This window comes from Rana temporaria, chromosome 3 (genome assembly GCF_905171775.1).
Source record: "Rana temporaria chromosome 3, aRanTem1.1, whole genome shotgun sequence".
NCBI classification, from domain to species: domain Eukaryota; kingdom Metazoa; phylum Chordata; class Amphibia; order Anura; family Ranidae; genus Rana; species Rana temporaria.
The window spans coordinates 91,153,286-91,170,185 of NC_053491.1; the positions used below are offsets into that span (position 1 = coordinate 91,153,286).

A 16,900-nucleotide genomic window follows, 5' to 3' on the forward strand; every position below is an offset into this window, starting at 1 on the left:
GGGCAATTCCTCCCAATGGGACACAATTTCTCCCAATGACACCAGCAATGGGGCTTAATGACACCAATGATGGGGCATGATTCCTCCCACTGACACCAAAGATGGGGCATTGTTTATTCCCACTGATAATCAGGACCTTTTCTACTCCCGATGGCCACAGTCCGGCCCCCGTTAAGTCTGAAGAACAGTAATCTGGCCCTTTGTTTAGAAAGTTTGGAGACCCCTGATCTAAACAGTCAGAGGGATTTTTAAATATTGTATTTCGCTATAGAAGCTCAGTTTACTGTTAAAAATAAGTGTGAAATGCCAAACTCCAGTGGGTGTAACAAGATGCCCGTTTTCCGCCTTCCGTCTTCCGTCTTCTCTCTCCTTACTGTGGATGAGCGCGGGGTGTAGCAAGAAGGCGGCGACGGAACGTCACTTCCGTTACAAAATCAGACAAAACATCAGCAATGGACCTTTGAAAAAGGTTCCTGCGGTACTTTTTGTCCCCCCCAATTTCATTGCGACTTGCATAGACTTCTGTTAAACTACGCTGCGAGCCGCAATGAAATTGGCGGTGCAAATCGCACTGATCCATGTCTTTGAAATCTCGCTGAAGTCGTGAGATTTCAAAGCCATATCGATTAAAAACCAGGGCTTCAGACACTGAATGTGGCTTTGAAGACTCGCTACTTAAGCGCGATTTCAAAGTTGCCAGTCAGTGACATTTTTTATGTGCGGCTTGCTGATATTTGTGCGACTTCATGCACAGATGTCTATGCAAGTTGTACATGAAATCAGCAAAAATAGCGCGAGAACCTTTTTCAGCCCTCGTTCACTGCGTCTTTGAAATTGTACAACTTCACCTGAAATCGCACGATTTTAAAGCCGCGTGTCAGTACAACTTTGAAGACGTTTGTGCGGCTTCATGCACAGATGTCGTACCTGAAATCGCCAAAAGGAGTGCAGGAACGACTTTTTCAAATCAGTGCAGCACTGCAAAGTCAGCGTTGCACCGATTTAAAAATTGCGATTGCTGGCAATAGGGTGCAACTTGTCATGCGATTTGACATGTCACTCCAATGTAAACAGGGGCTTAAATCGGTGCAAGTCAGAGTCGCACCAATTTTAATGTTCCCATAGGCCTAAAAAGCGGTTCAGAAGCGCCGCAGCGTGGGCGCTTTTAACCCCTTCTTCGGCCGCTAGCGGATGTTAAAGCGGAGCTCCACCCTAAAGTGGAACTCACGCTAATCGGAACCCTCCCCCCCTCTGGTGTCACATTTGACACCTTTCAGGGGGGAGGGGGGTGCAGATACCCGTCTAAAGATAGGTATTTGCACCCATATCTGGCCACAACAGTCTCGGGCAGACTGCAGGCATGACGTCATCGTTGTGTGCTGGGAACACTCGGCTCCCAGTACACAGCGGGAGCCAATCGGCAGGCGCAGCGTGACTCGCGGATGCGCCGTAGGCAACCGGGCAGTGAAGTCGGAGCGCTTCACTTCCTGGTTCCCTCACCGTGGATGGCGGGGGAAGCACCAGAGTGACAAGCGATCGCTCGTCCTCTGCTGTGGACGGCGCTGGACTCCAGGACAGGTAAGTGTCCTAATATTAAGTCGGCAGCTGCAGTATTTGTAGCTGCTGGCTTTTAATAGTTTTTTTCAGCGCACATCCGCTTTAAATGCGCCCCTCTAGTAGAGCTGCACGATTAATTGTCAAGAATCGTTATCACAATTTTTTCCCCGTTGCGATCTTGACAAAATATTTCCTGATCTTTTGTATGCAGAGAATTTTTTTCTGCTCTCAGCCATCAAAAGAAAGGAAGAAAAAAATCTGGGCAGTCTGCCAAGTATCTGTCTTACATCAAAGCAATAGACTTCTGTATGTAAACTAGGAAAGTTTAACCACTTAAATACTAGGGCCCGGATTCAGATACAATTGCGTATCTATTGGCGGGCGTAACGTATCTCAGATACATTACGCCGCCGTAACGTAGGGCGCAAGTTCCGTATTCAGAAAGAACTTGCGCCCTAAGTTATGGCGGCGTAGTGTAAATGTGTCGGCGTAAGCCCATCTAATTCAAATGTGGATGATGTGGGCGTGTTTTATTTTTAATTAAATTACTTGTGACCCCGCGTATTTGACGTTTTTACGAACGGCGCACGCGCCGTCCGTGAACATTTCCAAGTGCGCATGCTCCAAATTACGCCGCAAACTGTCAATGCTTTCGACGTGAACGTAACTTACGTACAGCCCTATTCGCGAACGACTTACGTAAACGACGTAAAATACGACGCTGTTCGTGTGTTTCCGACGTCCATACCCAACATGACTTACCCCTGCTTTATGAGGGGTAACTTTACGCCGAAAAAAGCCTTACGCAAACGACGTAAAAAAATGCGCTGGGCGGATGTACGTTTCTGAATCATATCTACCCAATTTGCATATTCCTCGTGTAAATCTACGGAAGCGCCACCTAGCGGCCAGCGTAAATATGCAGCCCAAGATACGACGGTGGAAGAGACTTATACCGGTCGGATCTTAGGGAAATCTATGCGCAACTGATCCTACGAATCAGGCGCATATATACGACCCTGCACACTCAGAGTTACGACGGCGTATCCGGAGATGCGCCGTCGTAACTCGTCTCTGAATCCGGGCTAAGCCTTTTTCTGACAGTTGTCGGAACTTGGCACACATGTGTTCTCCTCTACAAGTGTGCAAAATTTGTTGTCTGGAGGACCCACGGCTGGGGAGCACTGTAGAGAGCCTAGAGAATAAAATGGTGGTTGTTGGAATATTTTATGTCACACTGTATTTGTGCAGCGGTCTTTCAAATGCATTTTTTGGGGACAAAATTACTTTAATGAAGAGAGAAAAAAAAAAACACTAACTGACCAGTAAAGTTAGCCCAATTTTACGCTACGAGAATCGTGATCTTCATGCTAAGCAAAAAAAATATTGCGATTCTCATTTTGGACAGAATCGTGCAGCTCTACCCGCTAGCAACCGAAAAGTGCCATTTAAACAGCGCTAAAGCACCGCTAAAATGAGCACCGCCCCAGTGCGAAAGGGAAGTCAGTTATAGACAGAGCAAATTTCTTTCCTGCAACCACAGACAGTGTTGACAGGTGAATCCCTCCCGCCAAGCCATGGTCTTCTTCCGGCAAGATGGTGGGGGGGGGGAGGGGCGTCCCCACCAGGAGAACACAGTAATTATTGCTACCAGCTATAATATTGTGTACATGGAAAATCCGGAAGGCTGGTTGTACAAAAGTCGATCGATCGATAAACTTGGTTTATCCTGCTGAACCAGCTGAGATTCAAACCGTCTATGGCCAGCCTAAGTGAATTAGATAGCGGTGTATCCAAACCGATTCGACGTCTAGAAATTTAAATCGTGCACCTTGGACCGTTCCAGGGGTCTCAAACTGGCGGCCCTCCTGCTGTTGCGAAACTACAATTCCCATCATACCTCTGCCTGTGGGAGTCATGTTTGTAACTGTCAGCCTTGCAATGCCTCATGGGACTTGTAGTTTTGAAACAGCTGGAGGGCCGCCAGTTTGAGACCCCTGAACAGTTAACCATTTAGATGACGAAGGCAGGTCATAGATTATGCAATATTCTTTCCTTCCAGGAACTAAGCTGTCACAGGCAGCTCACAATGCATACTTCCAATTGGGAGCTTCCAATCATGCGTTCGCTGACCTGACCCCGCCACCCACCATTTAGATCCTGATAAAGATCCCTTGGCAGTGATCAGTACGAGTAAAACAAAAAGATCTGTAATTCATTTAGAAATATTAGTCACATCTGTAGTGAAAGTCTGGTGAATGTCACATTCACTGCGTTATACTGAATATACCCCCCGGCCCCCCCCAGTATTGTACAATGTATATTCTTCCCACACAATATCCAGCGACATGCTCCTCACAGGAAGAGATCAGCCATTTCCTTTAAAATAGATCCAACCCCAATCACAAAAATCTCATACAGACCCACATATTAAAAGTGTTTTCAGTCTTTTTAAACATTCAGATTTCACTATAATAAAGCCTGCTGATCCTTGTGTGATATTTCCTACGTTGTCACCATGTCACCATGTCACAGCCCCCCCGGGTGACTCTACAAGTGGCTGTGCTGACACTGACACACACACTGCGCAGGGATGGCCAACCTTCACCTCTCCAGAACAATGATGGGCTGCCAATGCTGGAGCCAGTTCATGGAGACAGGAAGTAGGCGAGGTTGGAGGAGATCAACAGGACCGAGATGAAAGTTTATTGGCTAAATAAAGGCATGTATCCATATAAAGGCTCTGACATCACCAGCATCCCGCCCCTTTGTTTACATGTGATGTGGGGTAATGAATGACCGGCCTGCAGCTGATTGGACCTAAAAAGTCACCGGTAGAGACATTTTCATACCCCAGTACTATACCAATGTTCCATGCTACAGATCACTGGGGGGGGCAGTCACTGCTTTATAATACAGATCATTATAATAAAGATCACTGGGGGGGAAGCATTATTATACAGATTAGCGGGGGGGTTGCAGTGCTTTATAACAGATGCATTATAATACAGAACATGGGGGGGGTGGGGAGCATTATAATACAGATTAGCGGGGAGGGTGTCACTGCATAATAATAAAGAACAGCAGGGGGGGTCGCACTGCTTTATGACAGATCACGGGGGGGGGGGGGGGGCTTTATAATACAGATCACTTGGGGGGGGGGGGGGTCGGCATTATAATAGAGATCACTGAGGGGGGGGGGGGGGGAAGCATTGTAATACAGATCAGCAGGGGGGGGGGTGTCGCACTACTTTATAACAGATGACTTGGGGGGGTGACTGCATCATAATACAGAACACTGGGGGGGGGGGCCATTATAATACAGATCACTGGGGGGGCACTGCATAATAATACAGATCAGCCATGGGGGGTCGCACTGCTTTATAACAGATCACTAGAAGGGGGGGGGGGTTCATTATAAAACAGATCAGAAGGGGGGGGGGGGCATTGCATAATAATACAATCAGCGGTGGGGGGGGTCGCACTGCTTTATAACAGATCACTGGGGTGGGGGTCACTGCATTATAATACAGATCACTAGGGGGGCTTCTTTGTAATACATATCAGTGGGGGGGGGGGGGGGTTGTCACTGCATTATACTATAGACCAGTTGGGTGGGGGGGGGGGGGGTCACTACTCCATAATACAGATGAGCGAGTGTGGGGGAGGGGAGGGTGTCACAGGTGGGATGTCCAGGTGACAATGGTCCTATAGCAGCTCCCACACACCAATCACAGGTGAGGCTGCCAGCCAATGTTCACACACTGTCCAGAGTCATGTGATCGCTGGCCCCGCCCCCTTCCACCTGTTCTGTAGGGCCCCTCTCCTCGCTCTCTGATTGGTTGGGAAGTTCGCACTGGCCGTCAGGTTAGCTCTGGCCGGTGCTCAGTCACAGTTGTCAGGCAGCTTCCCTCCTCCAGGGCCTTCCAGCCCAGTCACATCTCTCCCCATTACCTGGAAAGGATTCACGTCCACCGGGTCGGCGAAGGGATTGGTATCGTAGCCGGCCATGGTTGCCGCAGCTTGGGTCAAAGTGTCTAGCTGGAACCTCCAGCCGAGAACTCCTCCTCGCACAGGATCCTTCCTGGATGTGACGGGGCAGCCTCTGGAGGGCGGGGCCAGCGACTACTGGGTGTGGGACAGTCGCCAATGGCCACGCAGTAGGCTGGGACAGACAGCGAAAGACGCAATAGGCCGTCCAATCAGTTGACTCGCCCCTGGGCGAGGGGGCGGGGCTATGACTGACAAGCGTCTCTAAGCTGCTAAAAGACGGGGGCGTGCCCGTTGCCATTGGGCGGGGTTATTGCCTAGTTGTGCGGCCAGGTAAGGCGCTGTACAGGCGAGGCTCGCTGACGTCAGAGTCCCCGTGTCACCCGACCTGTGCTGGACACGTGACCCAATTTCCTGTACATACAGCTAGAATCGGAAGCTGTACAATGATCTCCATATAGATTATGTCCTGACATTAGACTGCCATGTACTGTACACTTCCGCCCATACACGCGTCTACTCTATAGAGTGCGCTACTGTAGCCGCGTCATTCTTCCTGGAGAAAACTACATCTCCCGGCATGCTGTGCTCGGGGGTGTGTCCTGACACATGGAGGGGGGCGTGGGGTGTACAGAGGGGTCCTGGACATGGCTGAAGACAGAGGTGAGCAGAGGACACGGGGAGCACACACCACATACATGGGTGATGGGGGGCAACTATTCCCCATAATGATTGGAGGATAAATGACAGGCGGGGGCGGGGCTTATCACTGCTAAATGTCATCAATATATGACAGCTTCACACAATCATTACATTGTATACATCTCATCCCTTCTTATCATACATTAGGTCAGATGATGGACACTTTTCATGTCCTGATGTAATGTTCCATCTCTTGGAGTATTCGTTATATCAGTCCCCATGCACAGCGACATCCGCATAAATCATGGGCCCCTGAGATAAGTAATGCTCTGGGGCCCCTACCAGCCGCCCCCGTTTATACACCGCCTCTCAAGAATTAGAGTATAAATAGTTGACAGAATTATAAATAAATAAATATTTCTGTTTATTAGAACAGGTGCATCTCAAAAAAACGAAAATATCTTCAAAAAGTTAATTTAATTCAGTAATTCAATTCAAAAAGTGAAACTCATATATTTTATATAGATTCGATTTTAATCTATTATTTTAATTAGAATTACAGTAAAACCTTGGTTTGAGAGCGTTTTGCAAAACAAGCTAAATTTTTTAATACATTTTGACTTGTAGTGTCATGTCACAACAGAGTATAAAAGAGAAGAGAGCAGCCTCTACAGCCTCGTACACACGGTCGGAAAGCCGACAAACTTTCCCTTGGATTTTTGTCCGAAGTGAGTTGTCCGGTCACACCCATAGCATACACACGCTCGGACTTTTTTGCAAACTTTTCTAAAACTTTCCCAACATCACATGTCTTTTCTGCTCTTTATCGCCACCCTTTGGTTGACTTCTGCTATTGTTGGTTGATTTTGGTTCTGGGCATGCGTGTTTGTACTTCGGACAAAAGTCCGATGGCTTTTCTGTACACACGGTCGGACTTTGCACCATCGGACTTTTGTTGTCGTAAAGTTTGTCCGTTTGCAGACCGAACTTTTTATCCGACGAAACCCGAAAAAGTTGGTCCGATGGAGCGTACACACGGTCGGACAAATGTGAAAACTTGCAGATTTTGCAGTTTGTTGGACGAAAGTCCGACCGTGTGTACGGGCCTTAAGTGTAGCAATATGGTTGCATTTAATGAAGGTACAACATTTGGCAACTTATTGTTACACTTAGAGGCGCCTCTCTTTTCTTTTATACTCTGTAGCTCCAGCTGGATTTTGCTTCTAATCCCCTTTTTAGATGGACATTTTATGGTTGCACAACCTATCACATTGCTATAATCTTTTTATATGGACTATAAAGGGAAGCACTTATGAATAAATGGTTGTGGAACGAATCATTTGAGTTTCCATTATTTCTTATGGGAAAATTTGCTTTGATATACAAGTGCTTTGGATTACAAGCATGCTTCCGGAACAAATTATGCTCGCAATCCAAGGTTTTACTGTATTCTTTAATTCTAATCATTAGAAAACAACAAGATCTAGAAGTGGGACTTTGTAAGTGGCAAAAGACCTCCTCTCAGAATGATTATTGCTCCATGTATAAGAATAAAAAAGTGCAGGGGGGGTAGTAATGTATATTACAGAGATGATCTTCCCAATCAGAGCAGCATGGAAGCTGCTGTCACAGATCTTTCAAGGATGGTACTTACATTGATAAAAAATGTAAAGAACAGCTGTGCTATCTAAATAAAAATTAAACACCAAGGTGAATGAATTAGAGACAAAACATATTTGTCCAACACGTCCTTATGTGATGTGACCAAAAGTGCTATTATATCATCTACATGGGATAATTATACACCATGTGATGCATGACCCAGCACCAACACTGACACTCCAGCTCCGTATCAGGAATACTGAGGTCATATGCACTTGTGAACACAAATCATGTCTCCAGAACATTAGATCCTCCAGGAAACCGATCAGATCAACCTTCCAGGGCTCCAAACTGGGATATCAGTTGCAGGTAAATAGAGTGTATGGTCCCTTTAAAAATATGTTTGCCAGTGGGCCTCCGCTTACACACAAATGTAGCCGCAAAATCCAAGGAGGAAATACAAAGGACTAAAGTGCATTATTTTCTAAATAACAGGGCGGCTGCTCTGTGCAGAATCACGTGTATATATATATTTATAAATACACACGTGATTCTGTACTGCCATGTAGGGGGCGCATGTGTGCCACTCCTGCTGTGATTTGTTATATCAGAAGCCGATCAGTGGGTGCTGGTCAATGGATGTCTGCCAGCACCCACCGAATGTGTGGAAGAGACACAGGGTGGAGCTATGCCTATGTAAACAAGGCAGATTTTCGTTCTGATGGGGAAAGTGATGGATTTTCTTCCCCTGCAAGGCATAGGAAGAAAATCCATCACTTACTTCCCTTAGTAAAATCATCCAAACACAGTACACAAAAACACTGGCTACGCACACAGTTAACCCTTTGTCATTAGTACAGGAACTGCATGATTTAGCATTGATCACTGTATTAGTGTCAGTAAAGCCCCATACACACTATCAGTTTTCCTGCAGGATTTTCTCTTCAGATTTACCAAAACGATGTAGTGCAAGGGCCTGCCTGATTGCATACGAATTGAAACTCTTATGCCGCGTACACACGGTCGTTTTTTGGCATAAAATGATCAAGTGTGGGCTTCACATCGGTTTTCGGCTTCTGAAAAACGACAAAAAAAAATTCGAACATGCTGCATTTTTTAACGTTGTTTTTTAAAATGTCGTTTTTCGGGTTGTAAAAAATGATCACGTGTGCACTAAAACGACGTTTTAGACCCGCGCATGCTCAGAAGCGAGTTATGAGACGGGAGCGCTCGTTCAGGTAAAACTACCATTCATAATGGAGTAAGCACAATTATCACGCTGTAACAGACAGAAAAGCGCGAATTGTCTTTTACTAACACTGAATCAGCTAAAGCAGCCCCAAGGGTGGCATCATCTGCATGGAACTTCCCCTTTACAGTGTCGTCATACGTGTTGTACATCACCGCGCTTTGCTAGAGCATTTTTTTTTAAACGATGGTGTGTGGGCAATGTCGTTTTAATGATGAAGTTGGAAAAACGTTGTTTTTTCTACATGCCGAAAAACTTCGGGTTTTTTTTCATGCCGAAAAATGATCGTGTGTACGCGGCATTAGCCACAATATCTCAGTCCCAATATGAGTTGCTGATTGCCTCCATTACTAGTAAAAAAAATTCTAGTATATATATATATATATATATATATATATATAAAAGTTAGAGTCTATAAACTACGATATATATATATATATATATATATATATATCATAGTTTATAGACTCTAACTTTTGCGCAAGCCAATCAATATACACTTATTGGGATTTTATTTTACCAAAAATATGTAACACAATACATATTGGCCTAAATGTATGAAGAAATTTCATTTAAATTTTTTTTATATAGAATATGTTTTATATATATATATATATATATTTCAAAATTGTTAGTCTTTTTTTGTTTATAGCGCAAATAAAATTGAAATCACAGTGTTGATCAAATCCCACCAAAAGAAAGCTCTATTTGTGAGGAAATGACATAAATTGTATTTGGGTACAGTGTTGCATGACCGCGCAATTGTCATTTAAAGTAACGCAGTGCCATATTGCAAAAAATTGCCGGGTCATAATGGGAGGTAAAGCTTCCTGAGGTCAAGTAGTTATAAATAAAAACATACTCACTAGGATGTAGGCAACAAACAGCAAAACACAACCAAAGCTTGCTGCTCGAAAGCGTGCATGATGATGTCTTTACCAGGCCGCACACTGACGTGTTTTGTCTACAGGGGACGGCCTTGAGGGAGCAACATCAGCAGCGCCCACCTTGATGTTTCATGTTTTTGCCATTGCACAGCTGTGCTTTATGTTTATTTATTTTGGGTATTAGTATTTCAACACTTTTTAGAGTGCCACTGTCTCTTTTTTGTTACTGTATAATTCACACCAAGCGCAGAGTTCTTTTGCTGTTTATTACATGAATGACCAGTGTCCCAGGAGCTAGTGGATGAGCTTTCTTGAAATCGTGTTCCCCTTCCCATATACCCGTGCAGCAGTGATCTTCTACTGCTGCGATTCCACTAGTCCCAGGCACTCATCGAAAGTGCCAACTATGCCCGCCCTTTCTGCCCCCTCCTCCATTCATAGAACGGTCTGTTTTTGCAATGAAAAGTGTTTTATGAATGGAGGAGGTTGATCTTTCATACATCTGTCCATCCTCCATTCATAGGATGCTTTTCATTGGAAAACGTTTCTAAATTCAAAATAATGCATCTAAGGGAAAATAATCTTCTGATAGGTCCCCTTTACATGGACATGTAATTGTTAATGTAACAAAGCGTTTTTAATGTTCCTCAGCAGTGTTGCAGAACAGTAAAAAGAAGTAGGGCACATTGTGTTCAGCAGTCAATACCACCTGCCAATGCATTCAATAGAATTGAATAGGACTGCGCCACAACACCCAATCATTTTCAGTGCGAAATCCCTATTCAAACAGGTTTGTAGGAGGTGGCATTTTGCCTCCTAAATGCCTGCTAACCACAGGTCAGGCGCTGCTGACAAAGCCACCCATTGCAGACCACCAGTCAGAAACATTACCTATGTGACGTACCTTTGAAAATAGAGTACAGTTTTGGGGGTACAGTGTTGGCCAAAACTACAGAGGAAAACGATTTGGGGGTGCTTAATTCAGATGATTGCAAAATGAGCAAACGGTGTGGCCAGACAGCAGGGAAAGCAAACATAATTCTGGGGTGCATCACTACAGGGATTACCAGCAGCAGGAAGCCCCTTTATACTGTAGATCCTTAGTTATCATTAGAGGGATCACAAGCAGGAGGAAGGAGCTTTCAATTCCCTAATATTCTGATCTTTATAGAGGGATCACCAGCAGAAAAAGGAGGTTTCTGATTCTCCTATATAGATCTTTATATAGAGGGATCACCAGCAGTATGAAGGAGGTCCTGATTCCCCTATGTAGATCTTTATATAGAGGGATCACCAGCAGGAGGAAGGAGGTCCTTATTGCCCTATGTAGATCTTTATATAGAGCGATCACCAGCAGGAGGAAGGAGGTCCTGATTGCCCTATGTAGATCTTTATATAGAGCGATTACCAGCAGGAGGAAGGAGGTCCTGATTGCCCTATGTAGATCTTTATATGGAGGGAGCACCAGCAGGAGGAAGGACATCCTGATTCCCCCTATATCGATTTTTATATAGCGGGATCACCAGCAGTAGAAAGGAGGTTCTGATTCCTCTTTATTGTTTTTTATATAGAGGGATCACCAGCAGGAGGAAGGAGGTCCTGATTGCCCCATGTAGATCTTTATATAGAGCGATCACCAGCAGGAGGAAGGAGGTCCTAATTGCCCTACATAGATCTTTATATAGAGCGATCACCAGCAGGAGGAAGGAGGTCCTGATTGCCCTATGTAGATCTTTATATAGCGGGATCACCTGTAGGAGGAAGAAGGTCCTGATTGCCATATGTAGATCTTTATATAGCGGGATCACCAGCAGGAGGAAGGAGGTCCTGATTGCCTATGTAGATCTTTATATAGCGGGATCACCAGCAGGAGGAAGGAGGTCCTGATTGCCCTATGTAGATCTTTATATGGAGGGAGCACCAGCAGGAGGAAGGAGGTCCTGATTCCTCTTTATCAATTTTAATATAGAGGGATCACCAACAGTAGAAAAGAGGTCCTGATTGCCCTATTTAGATCTTTATATGGAGGGATCACCAGCATAAGAAGGAGGTCCTGATTCCCCTATGTAGGTATTTATATAGAGCGATCACCAGCAGGAGGAAGGAGGTCCTGAATCCCCAATGTAGAGCTTTATATAAAGGGATCACCAGTAGGACGAAGGGGCTCTTTATTCTTCTGTATAGATCTTTATATAGAGCGATCACCAGCAGGAGGAAGGGGCTCACACAGTGGCTGGGTTCACACCTATGCAAATTGGATGTGGGTTTCCTCCGCATCCAAATTGCATAGCAGGAGAATGTGACTGGCTCTCTATGGAGCCAGTTCCCATATCTCCGCAGCAGGTCTGGTGCGTTTTACAGGAAAAACGTGTGCCTTTTTTGGTCCTTTTGAGTTTAAAATTTGGGCTGAAATCGGACCTGAACCAGTAAACCAGCATGCACCGGACCCCTGCTGTGCGACGGATCCTTCTTAAATGTGATCCCAGCTTCAGAAAGCGCTGGCTAGGCACACAATTAACCCTTTGATTGCCCCCGATGCTAACCCCTTCCTAGCCAGTGTCATTAGTACAGTGTATATTTTTTAGTACTGGTCACTGTATTAGTGTCACTGGTCCCTAAAAAGTGTCAGTTAGGTGTCCGCTTAGTTTGCCGCAATATCGCAGTCCCGCTAAGTCTCTGATCATCGCCATTACTAGTAAAAATAAATAAAAATATCCCATAGTCTGTAGACGCTATAACTGTTGCGCAAATCAATCAATATATGCTTATTGGGATTTTTTTTTACCAAATATATGTAGCAGAATGCATATTGGCCTAAACTTATGAAAAAATTTGACTTTACATTTTTTTATTATTGGGTATGTTTTATAGCAGAAAGTAAAAAATATTGTTTTATTTTTTCAAAATTATCGGTCTTTTTTTGTTTATAGCGCAAAAAATGAAAACCGCACAGGTGATCAAATACCACCAAAAGAAAGCTCTATTTGTGGGGGGGTGGCATCAATTTTATTTGGGTACAGCATCGCACGACCACGCATTTTTCAGTTCAAGTAACGCAGTGCCGTATCACAAAAAATTACCTGGTCATGAAGGGGGGGGGGGTAAATCTTCTGGTGGTTAACACATGACTCATTCATGGACTACATACAGGCCTCAGCACCCATGTGAATGAGGCCCTAGGGCCCATTTCCACTAAGACAGAACAGTAACGTCACGCATGTTGGTGCGATGCGGTGCCATTTATTCTGGAGGGCACCCTAACGCACTTGCCATCAGAAGAGCAATGTACTAAAGTGCACTGGGGTGCGTTGCCAAACATGGCGTGTGAGTTTTTTTTTTTTTAAATGAATAGTTTTTCTTAATGCATCACAACTTATCGCAGTGTAACAGAGTGAATGGGCCCTTAATGATGTGCGTTTTGAAATAAATGGCACATCTTTGAATGACAAAGTCAAGAAATATTACATACAAATAAATCAATTCTCAATCTGCTGCATCCTCTGATTTCTCTGTATATTCAGTGGAAAGTTCTGGAGACTCATCACTTCCACACTATGCCATGGCAGTGATGTATTTCACACCCAACTGACTGCAACTCAGTTTAACCTGAAACAAATGGCTATTTCTGTCTATATATACACACACGACATTTCAGAGAAAGACACATTGAAAAACCTTCAGAGGTAGAGGTAGCATCCCTAATAATATAATCTTTATTTACTTTTAACCACTTAAGGACCAAGCCTATTTCTAAGATTTGGTGTTTGGGGGGGATTAAAAGTCAGAAGCTACAAATACTGTAACTGCTGACTTTTAATATAACACTTACCTGTCCAGGTATCCCGCGATGTCGGCAGTCAAAGCTGATCCGTCCATCGGCTTCCCCTTGGCGAAACCTCATTTTGGCTCCACCCTCTTTGCCCTTGCCATGTTTACCCCACCTTTTTAATGAAGCACCCATCAAATTCAGCCTACCAGCGCCCATCAAATGCAGCCCACCAGCGCCCATCAAATTCAGCCTACCAGCGCCCATCAAATGCAGCCCACCAGCGCCCATCAAATGCAGCCCACCAGCGCCCATCAAATTCAGCCTACCAGCGCCCATCAAATGCAGCCTACCAGCGCCCATCAAATGCAGCCCACCAGCGCCCATCAAATGCAGCCCACCAGCGCCCATCAAATGCAGCCCACCAGCGCCCATCAAATGCAGCCCACCAGCGCCCATCAAATGCAGCCTACCAGCGCCCATCAAATTCAGCCTACCAGTGCCCATCAAATTCAGCCCACCAGCGCCCATCAAATGCAGCCCACCAGCGCCTATCAAATGCAGCCTACTAGTAGCCATCAAATGCAGCCTACCAGCGCCCCTCATTGAATGTTTGCTTGCTTCCATTCATTCTGAGTCGGGACAGAGACACAGTCCCCCGTCGCCGCTGTGCCTCTGACACTATGTGTGAAGGGAGCGGCAGCTGCCTACTGATGCTGAGACTTATGCCGCGTACACACAATCATTTTTCGGCATGAAAAAAATGTTGTTTTAAAAAAATGTCACTTAAAATGATCGTGTGTGGGCTTCACATAATTTTTCGGGTTCTGAAAAACGACAATTATTTTTTTCAAACATGCTGCATTTTTTAACGACGTTTTAAACAATGTCGTTTTTCGGGTTGTAAAAAATGATCGTGTGTGGGCTAAAACGACGTTAAAAACCCGCGCATGCTCAGAAGCAAGTTATGAGACGGGAGCACTCGTTCTGGTAAAACTACCGTTCATAATGGAATAAGCAAATTCATCACGCTGTAACAGACAGAAAAGCGCAAATCGTCTTTTACTAACAAGGAATCAGCTAAAGCAGCCCCAAGGGTGGCGTCATCTTCATGGAACTTCCCCTTTATAGTGCCGTCGTACGTGTTTTACATCACCGCGCTTTGCTAGAGCATTTTTTAAAAACGATGTGTGCAACGTCGTTTTAATGATGAAGTTGGAAACGTCGTTTTTTCTACATGCCGAAAACATCGTTTTTTTTCATACCGAAAAATGATCGCGGCATTAGTTGCTTGCTGCAGAGAGAAGAGAGTAGGGACACCAATTTTCTGACTAAAGTTCCACTTTTAATGATAACAGTCAGCAAAGGCAGAGAGCATAGGAAGTTCGAGGTTTACTGGGTTTTTGGCAGGACCAACAGGACTACTTTACATTTCTGACAGTATCAAGCAATTTAATTTTTTATTTTTTTGCAATTATTAAACAAATACAGAACATTTTCAGTACTATCATTAAAAGAAGAGAATTTCAATGCTGGGATTTACATACAGTTTATATTGGATATATCTAGATAGGAATACGTGACCCTTGAGCCTGGCAAAAGTACTTCTTGGGAGTACAGGTGCCACTGGTTGGTAACCAGGGCTTTTTTTCAGCGTGAACGCAGGGGAACGCAGTTCCGGCACCTTTTGAACTGACTGTATGTAATAGCAAGGGATGCTGGGGTGTGCTGCAGGGTATTGATGCTCACTGCTGTGGAACTATTTTTGCAGGGGGGTCTATTGTTGCTGGTGGGGGACCTATTGTTTCTAGGGGGTCTTATGTTGCTGGGGGGGTCAGTTGTTGCTGAAAGAGATCTACTGTTGGGGGAGGGGTCTATTGTTGATGGCAGCCAGAGAGTCTATTAATGCTGGCTGTACGGAGATCTGTTGATGCTGCCGTGAGTCAATTGTTGCTGGCGGGGAAATTATGTTGTGGGTGGCCCATTGTTGTTAGGGGGATCTTTTGTTGCTGGCTGCAGGGGATCTATTTTACTGCTTTTCTTGATATCATTACCAAATTCCATATAAATCACTTAGCACCACAAAATGATACTTGGTTCTATATTGTCTAAAAGGGGCAGTGCTGGGAGGTGGGTAGGGGGCGGAGAAAAGGGGTGACTCGGAAAGGGGGAGTTCCTGCACCTATTGTCTGAGAAAAAAAGCCCTGTTGGTAACGATAATTGTGCTAATGTACTTCAAATAGTTAACACAATAGCCCAACGTACTGCATGGATCATATTTTATAAAATATCCAGCCAAAGCCTCACTTTTTACTGCAAATATTAATGATTTCCGCCTTGTACAATGTGCAAAGTGGAATAGATGGTGAGGATTACTTTGTAGCCTAGCTGGGTAACGGTTATTTACTTCCTATTGCTTGTGTTTGTAATCTTTTCTCCTTCCTTTTTTTTTTCAGTGTTTCTTCTTTCTTGTGCAATACAAGACTATGCATGGGGAAAGCTGGGCAGCAGCAGCGAGGTGGCTCGGTTGTGGGCTAGTGGTGACCCCAAACGTCAGATAGAGCCTACCAAGCCATATGCAGAGGTATTCTTCATAAATGGACATATTGGGCTAAAAAATGTTGTATTAATTAATATCGATTCATAGGAGGCACTGTTTTATTTATTTTTTATTTTTCATTTGATTTTATAGAAATAAAAATGCATCAGTCCCAGTTTATATTGTTTTGCATTGTTCCTGACACTTAGGGGCAGATCCAAAAAGATCTGCCCCGGCGCAGCGTATCTGAGATACGCTACGCCGTCGTAACTTACTTTTTTTGTTTTGAATCCTGGAAGAATTCGCGCCGTAAGTTACGGCGGCGTAGTGTATCTCTCGTGGCGTAACGGCGCCTAATTCAAATCGGCGAGTAGGGGGGCGTGTTTCATTTAAATGAAGCGCGTCCCCGCGCCGAACGAACTGCACATGCGCCGTCCCTAAATTTCCCGCCGTGCCTTGCGATAAATGACGTCGCAAGGACGTCATTGGTTTTGATGTGGACGTAAATTACGTCCATCCCGATTCACGGACGACTTACGCAAACGGAAAAAAAATATTCAAATTAAACGCGGGAACGATGGCCATACTTAACATAGCAGGTTTAACTATACGCCACGAAACAGCAGCTTTAACTATACGCCGGAAAAAGCCGACTAGAGACGACATAA

The 16,900-nt window shown here is 44.7% G+C and overlaps 2 protein-coding genes across 2 annotated transcripts in view; one reads left to right on the forward strand and one right to left on the reverse strand.

Annotated features, from left to right (window-relative positions):
• The window catches only part of SCAMP2 (secretory carrier membrane protein 2), a 58,544-nt gene extending 52,867 nt beyond the window's left edge, over positions 1–5,677 (reverse strand). The window contains exon 1 of the mRNA XM_040342965.1: positions 5,512–5,677. Coding sequence (XP_040198899.1) covers positions 5,512–5,568 — 57 coding nt within the window. The 5' untranslated portion in view covers positions 5,569–5,677. The remainder of the gene's footprint in view (positions 1–5,511) is intronic.
• Positions 5,678–6,129: 452 nt separating this feature from the next.
• Positions 6,130–16,900, forward strand: part of MPI (mannose phosphate isomerase) — a 30,761-nt gene continuing 19,990 nt past the window's right edge. Inside the window, exons 1-2 of the mRNA XM_040342964.1 lie at positions 6,130–6,210; positions 16,150–16,277. Of these exons, the coding sequence (XP_040198898.1) occupies positions 6,195–6,210; positions 16,150–16,277 (144 nt within the window). The 5' untranslated portion in view covers positions 6,130–6,194. The remainder of the gene's footprint in view (positions 6,211–16,149; positions 16,278–16,900) is intronic.